At 42.5% G+C, this 13,911-nt stretch overlaps 1 protein-coding gene across 1 annotated transcript in view; it reads right to left on the bottom strand.

The window, feature by feature from the left end:
• IFRD1 (interferon related developmental regulator 1) overlaps nt 1–12,454 on the bottom strand; it is a 40,127-nt gene extending 27,673 nt beyond the window's left edge. The window contains exon 1 of the mRNA XM_077474117.1: nt 12,134–12,454. Coding sequence (XP_077330243.1) covers nt 12,134–12,170 — 37 coding nt within the window. The 5' untranslated portion in view covers nt 12,171–12,454. The remainder of the gene's footprint in view (nt 1–12,133) is intronic.
• Nucleotides 12,455–13,911: the final 1,457 nt, after the last annotated feature.

A 13,911-nucleotide genomic window follows, 5' to 3' on the forward strand; every position in this document is an offset into this window, starting at 1 on the left:
TGAATTTCCACTTTATAAGAGGTTTCCAGTCTATATCTATCCTCTTGTTGGTAATTTTATATACACAATTGCATATCCCAATTAGACCCTCCTTTTGCGCCTTCCATATCGGTTATACTGTTGCATATTGCCCATTGGGCTACCATTTATTCTGGGTTCCATAAATTTAGGTGTCCCAAAATCCAGCTCAATTGTTATAGAATTTTCTGAGTCTGCAGATTTGAGTGCTTAAAAACCCCTATATCCGTTATTTGAGCAGAACTGGGCTTTTGGGGGAGGGGGGGGGGGGGGTTTGCAGGATTTTTCAAAGTGATTTGTTTCAACAAGCCTCCTGTTCACCTGCTTAAAGTATAGCGTTCTCCCTTTATAATTAATCTAGGTCTATATCAGTCAGTGCGTATAGATTAGGGCCACGACTAACGATTATTTTCATAATCGATTAGTTGGCCGATTGTTTCGATTAATAACCTTACAAAAATAAAAATAAAAAAAGTGTGGTGTATAATTAAGAGAATATGTAAAGTTTTAAAAGGCAATTTATTCTTAAATCTCTATTCAGTGGTAAATATAAATAACTAACTATATGGTTAGGGAGCAAAATATCTAATCCACCCTGAGAATAACAAACAGAAGAGAGATACTGTATATACTAGAGGGGAGCTATACTATATATACCGGTACTATTAGAAAAGATATACTATATGTATTATTAGAGGAGATATAGTGTATATACTATTAAAGGGTCAATCTAGTAATCATCATCAGACTCATTAACTTTAACCCCATTTTGTTACTGGCCGATTAATCGATTATGAAAATGGTAATCGATTAATTTCATAATCAATTAGTTGTTTCAGCCCTAGTATAAAGTGAAAAAAAAAAAAACCCAGACCTGTGTCCTTAGAGATGTCCTTCTCCGTTGGGCACCAGTCCCCTGTGACCAATGGGGCAACCTAGGAAAGCCCATGTTCAATACCCCCCTGTCCAGCCAACTGGCTATTGCTCTTGGTAGGTCTTAGCAGAACTCCTGATCTCTGCTGACTTGTCCGCTGTTCCTCTTGGCTTTCTCCGCCAGGATCAGAGTTTTCCGGCGCTACTCACAGCGCTCAGCAGAGGTCGAGTCTGTAGTTAGCTTGTCAGCAAGGTTCAAACAGTTTGAAGGCAGGGCTCGAGAGGCTCCGGCTGAGCTCGGAGAGAGCTTGCACGCACCGCCCTAACCTTCCCAAATCACCGCCCTCGCCTCTCGTTCATCACCGGACCACCAGGGAGCCACAGACACCGCAGGTACAACTTCAACAAATTGTATCTCTAGGGGGGCGTAAGTGATAGATTAAGCTGGAAGTATAGGATCACTGGAGACACCGAGGTACGAGCCTTAAGGATCAGGTATATCCCATCTCATCTGGGGATTACCACAGCTGATTGCCTGGGCCGGGAGGAGCAGCTCTCACCGCACGTCTGTCCTGTCAGCTCCTCCTCCCCATCTCACTTTTTTTTCGAATCCTTAATATTTTTAAACAAAATGAAGGTTTCCCCATTTAGAATAAGCTGTCAAATTAAAATGGCGATAGCAGAACTGATTATACAGTTTGTAGTGCACAGATTTGCAAAACAATGGGATAAATAAAGATGCCTGAACTATGTTTTATCTCATGGTTACTGAGAAATTGTGTGAATGCATCAATGCGTGTTCTCAGCTTGCAGAGCTTGGATTCATTGAAGGGGTTTACCAAAAATGTAACTATTGCAGAACATACAGCCTCATGCTACATAACCAAGCTTCACTTCATGCTGAATAAACTAAATGAATGTATCTCAAATAGAAAACCATCATTCTATCTTTCGATAGATTTTTACGTGAAAAGCCTTTTATTCGAAGAAAATATAAGATTTTTATCCAACCCGTCAATCCCGACAGGGTTCCAAGGTGCCGCCACCACTGCCCAGTTACTGCCTGCCAAGCCAAAAGCAAGGATGCCCATCCACCTGACACCTTTTGCCCGATTGACAGCAGCCAAGGGCAATTGCAGGCTATAAACCCATGGCCCATCCAATCAGTGTTTGTAATATAGGGGCGGGCCGGGTCAAAAGAGGGGGAACTTGATGGGAGATTCCCAGAGAGTGTTGCTATGCTTACATCTGGTTTCTAGTCACATTGGCAACCTGGCAATTTTTCGAGCCCTGGATTACAATTCAAAATAATAAAAGATGACGTACATGTTTTAAGCAGAGCCCATTTGTATCAGGGTAAAGGCAATGCCAATGATGGGACCCATTATGGATCTTAGAGTGAGAACACCAAAGCAGAGGCCAACATGTCAGACAAAGGAAAGGCACTAAATGCATAGCGGAAATATAGGAGTTTTAGCTGCCAAATAACCTGGGGGTCCAAATAACTAAACAAAATAAAATTTTGTTATAAACTATATAATGGCTGCTCCGTTTTAGATAAAACAGAAAACCAGCACACTTCAGGAAGCATATTTAGGCCCCTTGTACCTGGGAGTCAAAACTTACCGATGTTTACACAAGAACTTGTAATGGCCACGTGCAAGGGGCCCAAAAGCTGTATAAAGACCTAAGTAATGTTGAGTAAAGGTTTGCAAGCGTACAGCCAAGTACCACTCTTCACTGTTAGTATTGTTATATACTCATACATTAAAACGAGTAAATTACTGCACTGAAATTTAACATTTTCGATTTTTATTTTACTGCTCTGTACTCAACACTATTATTGATCTTTACTCAGCTGTGTGCAATGTCCCATAAACAATAAATCTCATTTCAGAAAAAAAGGATGCAGCATTTTGTACTCCTGCGTGAAACAGGCCTTATAAATGAGCTTTACTTGCTTGTACACGAGAACTACACTGACCACTGTTTCTATTGGACACAGCAGATAACAGTACAGAGCCAAAGAAAATGGCTTTGTAACACAAGATGACTGACATCAGAGCATGTAAAAAGGCTGTAGTTTGCAGCCTTAAGTTGCCATAGTAATCACAAAAAAAAAAAAAAAAAAAAAGCGCAAGATTACAGCAGGGAGAAACAAAGGGCAGAAGCCCAAAGCGCCATGTCACAGAAGACAGTACTCAATATGGCACAACTTCAGAGGAAAACAAATTACACACTGCACCAAATAAAAAACATCACAAGGGGTCACCAACTGGCCAGAATGTACAAGAAAGCTTGACCATACTGGCTGCATGATAAGGGGGCAGCGATTATTAACGCTTGAAGGGTCTTCTAGGATTTTCAGGCCATCTATGCCTCTTAAACTGTTTTCCTATGCAAGGTTTTATCTTTCACTTTATCTCCAAATTCACTGCTATATGGGAAGCCTGGACAATCTTCAAAATATCCAAACTATACCAAGACCTTATGAATCCTGCAAACCAATTCTCAACTGGGGCAATATTACCCCTGATTTTCAAGGCAGAATCGGGATCACACGCTAATGGTGTGACACTTTAGTGTTCTACCCTCTTTAGCTTGCCATGGTCAGTCGACTCCCTTACCACCCCACCCCCCCCCCCCCTCCTTGTTACGCCTTTGTCCTCTGCCTCCCTCCCATTTTTTTTGTTACATTACCTGCTACTGAGGGACAGTCAGTCAAAGGAAATGGGAAGATTTGGAGCCATATGCTAAACAAGGTTTATTAACATTAGATCTGTGGCCTCATCCATGCAATTCCACTTTAACACATTAAGTTATGGAGAGATTGAGAAAGTTGTTCCTCTATAGACCAGGACTAAACCTCACTCTTCCTTCTCCCCCAATCCCCCCCTTTTCCTCTCCCTCTCCTAGGATATGTACACCTAAACATTGTTACACCATCTAAAAATAAGCTGTTAAGAGAGTCATGTATATGACTATTGAAATGTTTTCAACATCATGGTCTGGCCATTCAATTGGCCAAAGATGGAAGCACCTGGGTGGGATATGTCGGATCAATCACAGCGCAGTGCTGGAGGGCCTCTGACAGGTAAGCAGGCCAAAATGTGCTCATCGTGCTGTGAATTCTAGTATGTTATGGTATAGAGCTGCACGATTCAAGAATCAAAATCGTGATTTTTTTCCCTTCCCGATCTTCAAAACAGTATGTCACGATCTAACAAGTGCAGAGAGTTCTCAGCTTGGAAAACAAATCCGGGCAGCCTGCCAAGTATCTTTTCATTATTTTATCAAAGGAAAGAACTCCTGCGTGTAAATGAGGAAAGGTTAACCATTTAAAAACCAAACCTTTTCTGACATTTGTTGCTTACAAGTAAAAATTATTTTCTGCTAGAAAAATTACTTGGAGCACCCAAACATGATTTTTTTCTTAGCAGAGAGCCTACGGAATAAAATGGTGGTTGTTGCAACATTTTATGTCACGCCATATTAACGCAGCAGTTTTTCAAACACTTTTATTTAAAAAATACACTTAAAAAAGTAACATTAGCCCAATTTTGTATAATGTGAAAGATGCTACACTGCGAGAATCGTGAGAGAATTGTGATCTTTATTCCAAGAAAAAATAAATAATCGTGATGCTTATTTTAGGCAGCTCTATTATGGTATATGCATGGAGGACCCCCCCCCCCGCCCAAAATAAAAAACCACACCAGACTTTACTACCGCTTTAATACCAAAAGCTCCTGTCACACACACGCGTGTGAATGCCACTTGCTCAGCAGGGGAGTGCTCTGTTGATCCCCGCTGAGCATGCGCATGACAGGTCCTGTCCACTCCACTATGAAGAGTGTATACAGAAAAATAAAGAAAACACTGCGCTATCCAAACATAAAAACAGCTGCCAACACACCCAAATGGATATTTTTTGATAAAAAGCGTACAATCTATACAAAAGTGTAGCGCTAAACAAAGTACAAGAGAATAGAGAAAAGTGCAAAAAATAGAAAAAACTTATATGGTGTGCAACCACCTAAGGCTATACTAATGTTCCTTATGATGAGAACATTAATCTAAACACCAAAATTGTGTTAATAAAACAATTTGCCACAAATAAAAAATGTGCATTAGATATGTCTATAGGACATTTGCCACATAATGTTATATTACTTTGTGTTCATAAACCTTAATCAATAACCCAAACAAAACAGTTTGTTGATGTAAATAAAGTCTTTGATCACACACGTGGGATTTGATTATTCTTAACAAAGACTTTATTTTTACATCAACAAACTTTTGTTTGGGTTGATTATTTTGGTTTATGAACACAAAGTAATATAACCTAATGTGGCAAATGTCCTATAGACATATCTAATGCACATTTTTTTCTGGCAAATTGTTTTATTAACACAATTTTGGTGTTTTAGATTAATGTTCTCATAATAAGGAACATTGGTATAGCCTTAGGTGGTTGCGCACGGGGTTACCATACAAGTTTTTGGACTTTTCTTTATTCTCTTGTACTTTGTTTAGTGCTACACTCCACTATGAAGAGTGGACAGTCCCGCTCTTCTCTCTGGGGAAATTGGGCGGAAACAGACCTGTGCATTTTCATCCATTCCGCCAGACTGATGGAAAATAGGACCCCCATCCATCTGAATTTTGCAGGCAGGATCGGATAGCAGTGGACATGTGTGTGCTGACATCCACTGAACCATAAGGGAGACTGGAGGGTCTGATCAGGTCGACCTGAACTACTGACAGGTGGACCTGATCGGAAAACCAGTGTGAAAGGACCCTTAGGGTGTCTACTTTCCAAATACTCACATTGGAGGCATTTGTACTGTTGTCAGAATGAAATAACCTGACAGGAGAGCTCCTGATTATGCCAATCTGCCTTGTTTGTATAGATGGAGGAATTGCTCATTCATGGCTAGTTGGACACTGCCCAAGAGAATACTCTGAATGAAGATGCATGAAAAACCCTGCAAAATATTCCTAAAGTTCCTTCATTCATAGAACGATATCTGGCACAGAGTTAAAAATTGTCATTCCTGAGCCAGCACCATTACATTGCAGGTAGGGGTGCAACGGATCGTCACCGATCTGTGATCCAAACGGGTCAGCCTGTTCGGATCGGCACACCACGCGATCCGCTGATCGCGTGGCTTTGGAAAGGCCGCGGCTTCGGCCTAGCTCTGGAGTGTTGTCCATCTTGGTACACCCGGAGGCCAATGTCTCATCAGGAAGTGATGTTTCACCGCCACGATCTTGCTACATCCCACGCTCCTGCACAGCAATGATAGAGAGATGTTACATTTTAAAAGCAGCAAACCTGCTGACCTTACATGGTTGCTAATGTGACAGAACACCCGATTTTCACATTATTTTTTAGTTAAATGTGAAAATCAGAGGCGTTCTGTCACATTAGCAACCGTGTAAGGTCAGCAGGTTTGCTGCCGCTTTTAAAATTTAGAATCTACACAGTCCGTCGGATTTACAAATACTGTACTTGGCATATAAGCTCCATTTTGTGTTGAAAATAACTCAAATCTAAAACTCTGGTGGGTGAAAGATTTGTATTTTTTGCTGATGCGAAAAATGATCTAATCCGTGACTCTGATCCAAGTAACGATTCGATTGTTTTTTGATCCGTTGCACCCCTAATTGCAGGTCACATCACGCAGCTCCAACAAGAACAATCTCCCGATGAACAGCTTTACATTTTATAAATGATAATTCATGCACAGTCTCAACACGGCATTCCTTTTGTCATTTTTACATTCCTAAAATATAAAGTGCTTATGCCATGAGATAAAATTGTGAATTGACAGTTTTCACAATTCGCACGTGTTTATCACAAAATACCACGCTCAAGCTGAAATTCAAATACAATAACTGGCTTTTAGACTAGCATTTACCATTTTCAGCAAAGTGGTCAAATGACACTAAACGCATGCAATAAAGGTCAGCAATTTGACCCCACAGCTTGAAAATATTTTCAGCCAACTTGTCACTAGACACTTGTCACAGCCAAAAGAAACATCCAGCTCCTAGTTACTGTACAACTCTGATAAGGTGGAATTGCTGCTTGAAACCAGAATCTGTATGACCAGGCAGTGTGATCTATGTGCAAAAAAATTTGATCAGAATTAAATATCCTTTGAGAGGTAAATATTTCAGTTTTAGTTCTTTACCAGAGCAATGATATTTCACAGATCTTGAACCATGTGTATAGCTGTCTTCACTGAATATAAATTTAAAAAATTTGTGAACACAAACCAGAGCAATTCACCAATTTGTTCCAAGCAATATCCTAGTAATGGTTATATACTATGTGCTATGGAGTATGGGATTTAGAGAGTGCATAACTAGAACTGGCCATAGCGTGATCCTTCCTGCAGCCACAGGTTGGAGGAAAGAAATTTGCTTGATTCTCTCCCCCCTCAACACAATCTGTGTTGATGGGGAAACATTCCCACAGAGTTGTGTTCTCCTGTGGGGCTGTCAATCACAGGCTGTCTGGAGATCGTTCCCGCCACCTTTTTCCTCTGTGTCAGAAGAACTTGTCAGAATTTAGTTAGGTTAATGGAGGAACTAAAACAGAGACAAGCAATCGCATGAAAACCAAAACAGGCTAGTTGTACCAAAGTTGATCGACCCATACACAGTTTGAATCTCAGCTGGTCCCCTGCTGAACCGGCAGAGAAGTGAACGGTCCATGGTTGGCTTTACGTATGTAAAGTGTATACTGCTTATTCCAAACAGTAGTGAGGGGAGAAAGGGGGATTCAGGAGATCAGGAAAGGTTACAAGGAGGCAGAAAAAAAAAATTGATTACAGGGCCATAAAATAGTGTGTGCATTAGAGCTGCACGATTCTGGCCAAAATGAGAATCGCAATTTTTTTTTCTTAGAATAAAGGAGCTCACAATTCCCGTGATGTAAAATCTTTCACATTATATAACTTTACTGGTTAGTTTTTTGTTTTATTCATTAAAGTATTTTTTTCCCCAAAAAATGCATTTGAAAGGCCGCTGCTCAAATAGTGTGACATAAAATATTGCAACAACCACGATTTTATTCTCTATTCTTTATATATTATGTTTGGGGGTTCCAAGTAATTTTCTAGTAGTTTTTGAACAAGAACGCTGTACCACACAGCTATTACTTTTTGTATCACTTGAGCCTCCCTCTTAGATTCTAAGCTCCAATGAGGCGGGGCCTCTGATTCCTCCTCCCGTATTGTATCCACTGTCTGCCCACGTGTTGTAAAGCCCTGTGCAAACTGTTGGCGCTCTACAAATCCTGTATAATATAATATTTTTTAGTGTCCGGCTCATGGTACTGCTAGCAAGTAAACATTTTTCTGTTTTTAGGCTTAATGTAAACGGGACATTTAAGGCTGCATTCACACCCGGTTTTATAGTTTTCAGTTGGAAATTTGTGCGTTTTGCCACTTTTTTTTAAGCGACTTAACACAGGTCAAAACGTCACCAATGTAAAAAGCAGAAACACCTAAATCTGCCCGAATCGAGCTACAAAAATGCTCCAAAACAAACTTTTGAGCTTCAGGCGACATGGAGTGATGTGAACCATCTCCATTAGCAAATTGTTTCCTCCAGTGTTAGAGGCTCAGGCTTCTAAACACTGAGCTGTGAATGGGGCCTTACAACCTCCCCTGGACAATTTAACTTGACAGACTGTAAACGACATTTAAAAACGTCCATTTTGCTACATTTGCATTTAGATAGAATTTTTTTTCAGATAGTCAAAAATGAAAAGACACAGCTAAATGAGTTACTGTATTTACAAGCTGTTAGAGGCATTTGGAGTTTCAAATGCCTCTGAACATCCACCCTGCAGGCTTTTTTTGCTTTCCTAAAAATGCTTCTAAACTCAACTGCCTAGAAAACGACCCGGTGTACATGTACACCCAACTACTCCTAAACGTCCATTTACTAACAGCAGTGTACGTGAAGCCTTACTCCTGGCTTTCTAGTAAAAAGATTCAGGCAGCTGTAACCCTGCCCGATCACTTCTACCTGTAGTGTGCCCTCCCCCAATATGTGTCCCAAACTCAACTGTCCTCATGGAGGTCCCAGAACCTCCATTGGGCCAATGTCAATGGGCGAAGCAGGACTAGGGAGCATGCCCGCACGAGTGCCCCATGGAAAGCAGCTGTCCGTAGGGGCACTCGAAGAGGAGGTACCAAGAGCACTGTGGGGGGACCCCAGAAAAGGAGGAGGAGCTGGGCAAATGTGCAAAAAAACAAGTATAAAAAATAAAAACAAACCAAAGCTTTACAATCACTTTAATAACCCTTTTACAGGCGCTTTTGGACATTTAACCATTTGCTGACCACTGCACGCTGATGTACGTCCCTACTTTTGGGATGAATATCGTTACGGCAGCAGCTAGCTGCCATAACCCCAGTATCCCCGTGTTCAGCTGGCTACAAGATAAAAGTGGTCTCTGTGGCAGATTCGCTACAAGATCACTTTCAATGGTGGCAGGAGAGGGGGCCCCCCCCCTGTGCCATCTGCCGCTTACCAGAGGAGTCTGCAGTGGCGGAGGCGATTGAGTTTGTCTCCTTGCTAGGTACAGAGACGAGTGAGGGGAAGATGGCCCCCACCTGTCTCCATACTATAGCAGGACGGAAGAGACATCAAAACGTCACTTCTGCCCATACTTCTTAAAGGCACTTTTTATACGTAATTTTTTCAAAATGACAATTTTTTTTGCATTTAAGTGCAAATATGAGATCTGAGGTCTTTTTGACCCCAGATCTCATATTTAAGAGGTACTGTCATGTTACAAGGGAGGTTTACATTCCTTGTAATAGGAATAAAAGTCCAACGGAGCTCGCTTGCAGAAGCGAAAACACATACGCGAGTAGCACCTGCATATGAAAAGGGTGTTCAAACCACACATGCGGCATCACCAAGATTGGTAGACCGAGAGCAATAATTCTAGCCCTAGACCTCGAACGCAAAACATGCACATTAATTTTTTAAATGTCGCCTATGGAGATTTAAGGATAAAAGTTTGTTGCCATGCCATGAGCAGGCACAATTTTGAAGCGTGACATGTTGGGCATCAATTTAATCGGCGTAACATTATCTTTCACAATCTAAATAAAAAAAAAAAAAAAAAAAAAAAATCGGGCTAACTTTACCGTTGTCTTTTTTAATTCAAAAAGTGTGTATTTTTTTCAAAAAGTACGCTTGTTAGACCGTTGCGCAAATACGGTGGAACAGAAAGTATTGCAACGGCCGCCATTTTATTCTCTAGGGTGTTAGAAAAAAAATTATAATGTTTGGGGGTTCTAAGTAATTTTCTAGCAAAAAGAAACTTGTTTTTAACTTGTAAACACGGAATATGAAAAAAAGGCCTGGTCTTTAAGTGGACAGCGCCTGAAAAATGCTTCCCCTGCACTCAGGCTTTCACACTGGGGCGGTGCACTTGCAGGACGTTAGAAAAAGTCCTGCAAGCAGCATCTTTTGGGCAGTGGACCTGCCCATTGAAATGAATGGGTACCGCAGCCAAAGCGTCTGCAAAGCCCTACACGGGTGCATTTAAACCTTTATTAGGCTGCTGGCGGGGGTTAAAAGCGCCCGAATAGCATGCTAAAACTAGTGACGTTTCAACGTCCACCTGTGAAAGCAGCCTTAGGCTCCATTTACACCTAGGCAGTGCAGAATCACAGCAAAACACGACACGTTTTGGATGCCACTACTTAAAAAGGAAGCAAACCAATGGGTTTACTTCATGTTTGTCTCCCTGCAAAGGTAAAGCATAATGGGCTACTATGCATCACATAGTAGCCCATTATGTGTCACTTACCTGACACAGGAGCCAGCGATGTCACCGCTGTCCCCTGTAGTACAGAGCGTCCATCTTCCAGATATCGCTGCTCCGGCCACTCACAGCGCCGGAGCAGCGATGACGTCACTCCCACGCATGTGCGCGGGAGCTGCCACTAACGGCATATCGCATTAGCAGCGGCATGCTGCCAACAGCGACAGCGCGCCTCCTGTCTTTAGTAAATATGATAACCGTGTAGGTTTAGGAGATATTTCTTAGACCTACAGGTAAGCCTTAATCTAGGCTTGCCTGTAGGTCAAAGTGGTTTGTAAGGGTTTACAGCCACTTTAAAGAGGAAGTAAACTCTGATGAGTTTACTTCCTCTTTCATTCCCTGCAAAGGCAAAGCATAATGGACTACTATGCATCGCATAGTAGTACATTATGTGTCACTTACCTGACACAGGAGCCAGCGATGTCACCGCTGTCCCCTGTAGTCCGACACATCCATCTTCTCGGTGGGGTCTTGCAGCTCCGCCGCTGTCATTCCGCGAAGCCGCAATGACGTCACTCCCACGCATGCGCACGGGAGCCAACGCGCGGCAACTTCTTCATTGACAATGCCGCGCTCAGTGCGTATGCGCCATAGACAGCGGTGCCTGACTTCGGGCAAATAACTCCTAAACCGCTTATTTTGGGCGACAGCTTCGCGATTCATCAGGAGACAAACGCGGCAAAATTGGGGTGCCATTAATAATCACATCCCAAGTATTGCCACAATTCTGGAATCGCAGGCGGGATCGTCCGATTTAGCCAGCGAGCCTGGAATGGAGCCAAACTCTGACCTGTAACGGTGCAAGTACGGTAGCGATCACCATTTTATGGCCATGCAAAAATTTTAAATCTGGACACATTCGGTATCCATTTACTTGGCACATCATCTTTTATATATTTCTACCAAAACATTGCATTTTAGTGGGGTTTTTTTGACCCAAAAATTGCACTTAGCTGCACAAATATCATGGGACACTACAAATTGCAAACATTTTATTCTGCAGAGCCAAAACGCAAAAGGGATATAAAGTGGGGGGATTCCAATTTGTGGCAAAAACAAAAAAAAAAAAAAAGCTGTTTTTGACATGGAAAAGATATCACAACTGTCATTTAATTAGAAGGTATATTTGCATGAATTGTTCAGTAAAGAGGGCCGATATCCAATGCAGAAACCAGCGCGTGTATTCCCGCACACCGCCACCTCACAGCCTGGAAAGCAGACAAATACCGGCTTAATCAGGCCGCTGCTTGTGGGAATTGTAGTTTGGGCCCAACCCGCCTCCCACGTGATCGAATCCTGAGCGAGAGCGGGAGAACTACCATTCCCGGCATTCCATGCGCCACATACAGGCCTGATCTACACCCGATATCCTCAACTCACCCGCGGCTCTGGCGCTCCTTTTCTTAGGCTTAGGCATGTCTACCACCCCACAGTAGCCGCTTCTCTCCGCTCTGGTACCCGGTGTCCGGCGAAGCCGGTGGTTTCCTTGTGTATGGCCGCGGTGTAGTAGGAATCAGCCGATAGATGAGCACTTTTTACTAAAGCGTCTCTCAGGAATACTGCTAAAATGGGCTATCGGTAAAGGTTCGAGGTGTCTGATGGTGGGATCGGCGACTGTAACTCCGGTGAATAACTGTAGATGAAGACGACACATTTTATCTCTCAACACCTCAGGATTAAACACTGGGCGCCGCCGCTCGGCTTTTTATAGGGTGCCACTTGACGTCACCTCGTGAGGATGAATGGATTATCCAATCGGGGTGCGGGAATCGTTCTCATGGCGCACACGGCTGTTGTGTGACGCTGAGGGAACGGCCTGAGCGAGTCCTCTTCTGTGTGACTGAAATAATGTGGAAGGAATGTGTTGTTCCCTCCATAGCTATGTACAGCACGGGCCCCAACCTCTCCAGTATGTGTCTACTAAGCTGTATTAGCAGCACATTAGTGGGAGACATGGCCAGTATTATACATAGGGCCTGCTGGGCGAGGTGTGAGGAGAAATGTGGCTTCATTCAGTCACAGAAAATGGAGACCTTCCTAGTACATTGGTATTATGGTGAATACTGGTTTGTTTTTACACTGGCTTCATACCAGTGCATAGTACTAAAGCACCTGTTACCACTTGCTTACTAGAACAATTCTGACCCTTCTCTCGTATATGTAAAAATAAGAGTTTTTTTGCTGGGAAATTACCTAGATGCCCAAACATTACATATTTTTTTGTTAGCAGAGGCCCCGGAGAATAAAATATCAGTAATGGGAATTTTTAACCACTTAAGCCCTGGACCATTTGGCTGGCAAAAGACCAGAGTGTTTTTTTTTTTGCGATTTGACACTGTGTCGCTTTAACTGACAATTGTGCGGTCGTGCTGTATGGCTCCCAAACAAAATTGACTTCCTTTTTTCCCACAAATAGAGCCTTTTTTGGTGGTATTTGATCACCCCTGCGGTTGTTATTTTTTGCACTATAAACAAAAAAATAGCAACAATTTTGGGGAAAAAAAATCATTATTTTTTACTTTTTGCTATAATATATATCCCCCAAAAATATATATATATTAAAAAAAAAAATGTCCCTCAGTTTACAACTGTGACATTATGGCGGACACTTTTGGCACTATTTTGGGACCATTCACATTTATACAGTGATCAGTGTGATTAAAAATGCATTGATTACTGTGTAAATGTGACTGGCAGTGAAGGGGTTAACCTCTAGGTGGCGCTGTAGGGGTTAAGTGTGTCCTAGGGAGTGATTTCCCCGTTCATCCTCTCTGTGAGACAATCGCGGCGGGCGCACCCAGTATCAGCATCCTGTTTAGGAATTGCTGTCAACTGGGGTGCAGCATTTGTTCCCAAAGTGACATCCGTGTGGATACAGGTGCATGGCCCCGAATGCATCCAGGATGCGTCTGCGCAACAGCACCCGCATGGATGTCCTTTTTGTGGTAAACGCAGCCCCCACACAGGGTACGCCTCGTGTGACTGAGGCTTTAGACTTCTCCATGAAGGACCTCACTGTTGGAAAGAGTTCTCACATAGGGTACAGATTCATACGCCACATGTGACTGAGGCCTTAGACTTCTCCATGAAGGACCTCACTGGCGGGAAGAGTTTTCATTTCCCCAGCAGAGAAAGCCTAAAAGGAATCTGGAAAGACT

This window comes from Lithobates pipiens, unplaced genomic scaffold, assembly GCF_037356315.1.
Source record: "Lithobates pipiens isolate NorthernLeopardFrog02 unplaced genomic scaffold, aLitPip1_a1.2 Scaffold_8, whole genome shotgun sequence".
In the NCBI taxonomy this organism is placed as follows: domain Eukaryota; kingdom Metazoa; phylum Chordata; class Amphibia; order Anura; family Ranidae; genus Lithobates; species Lithobates pipiens.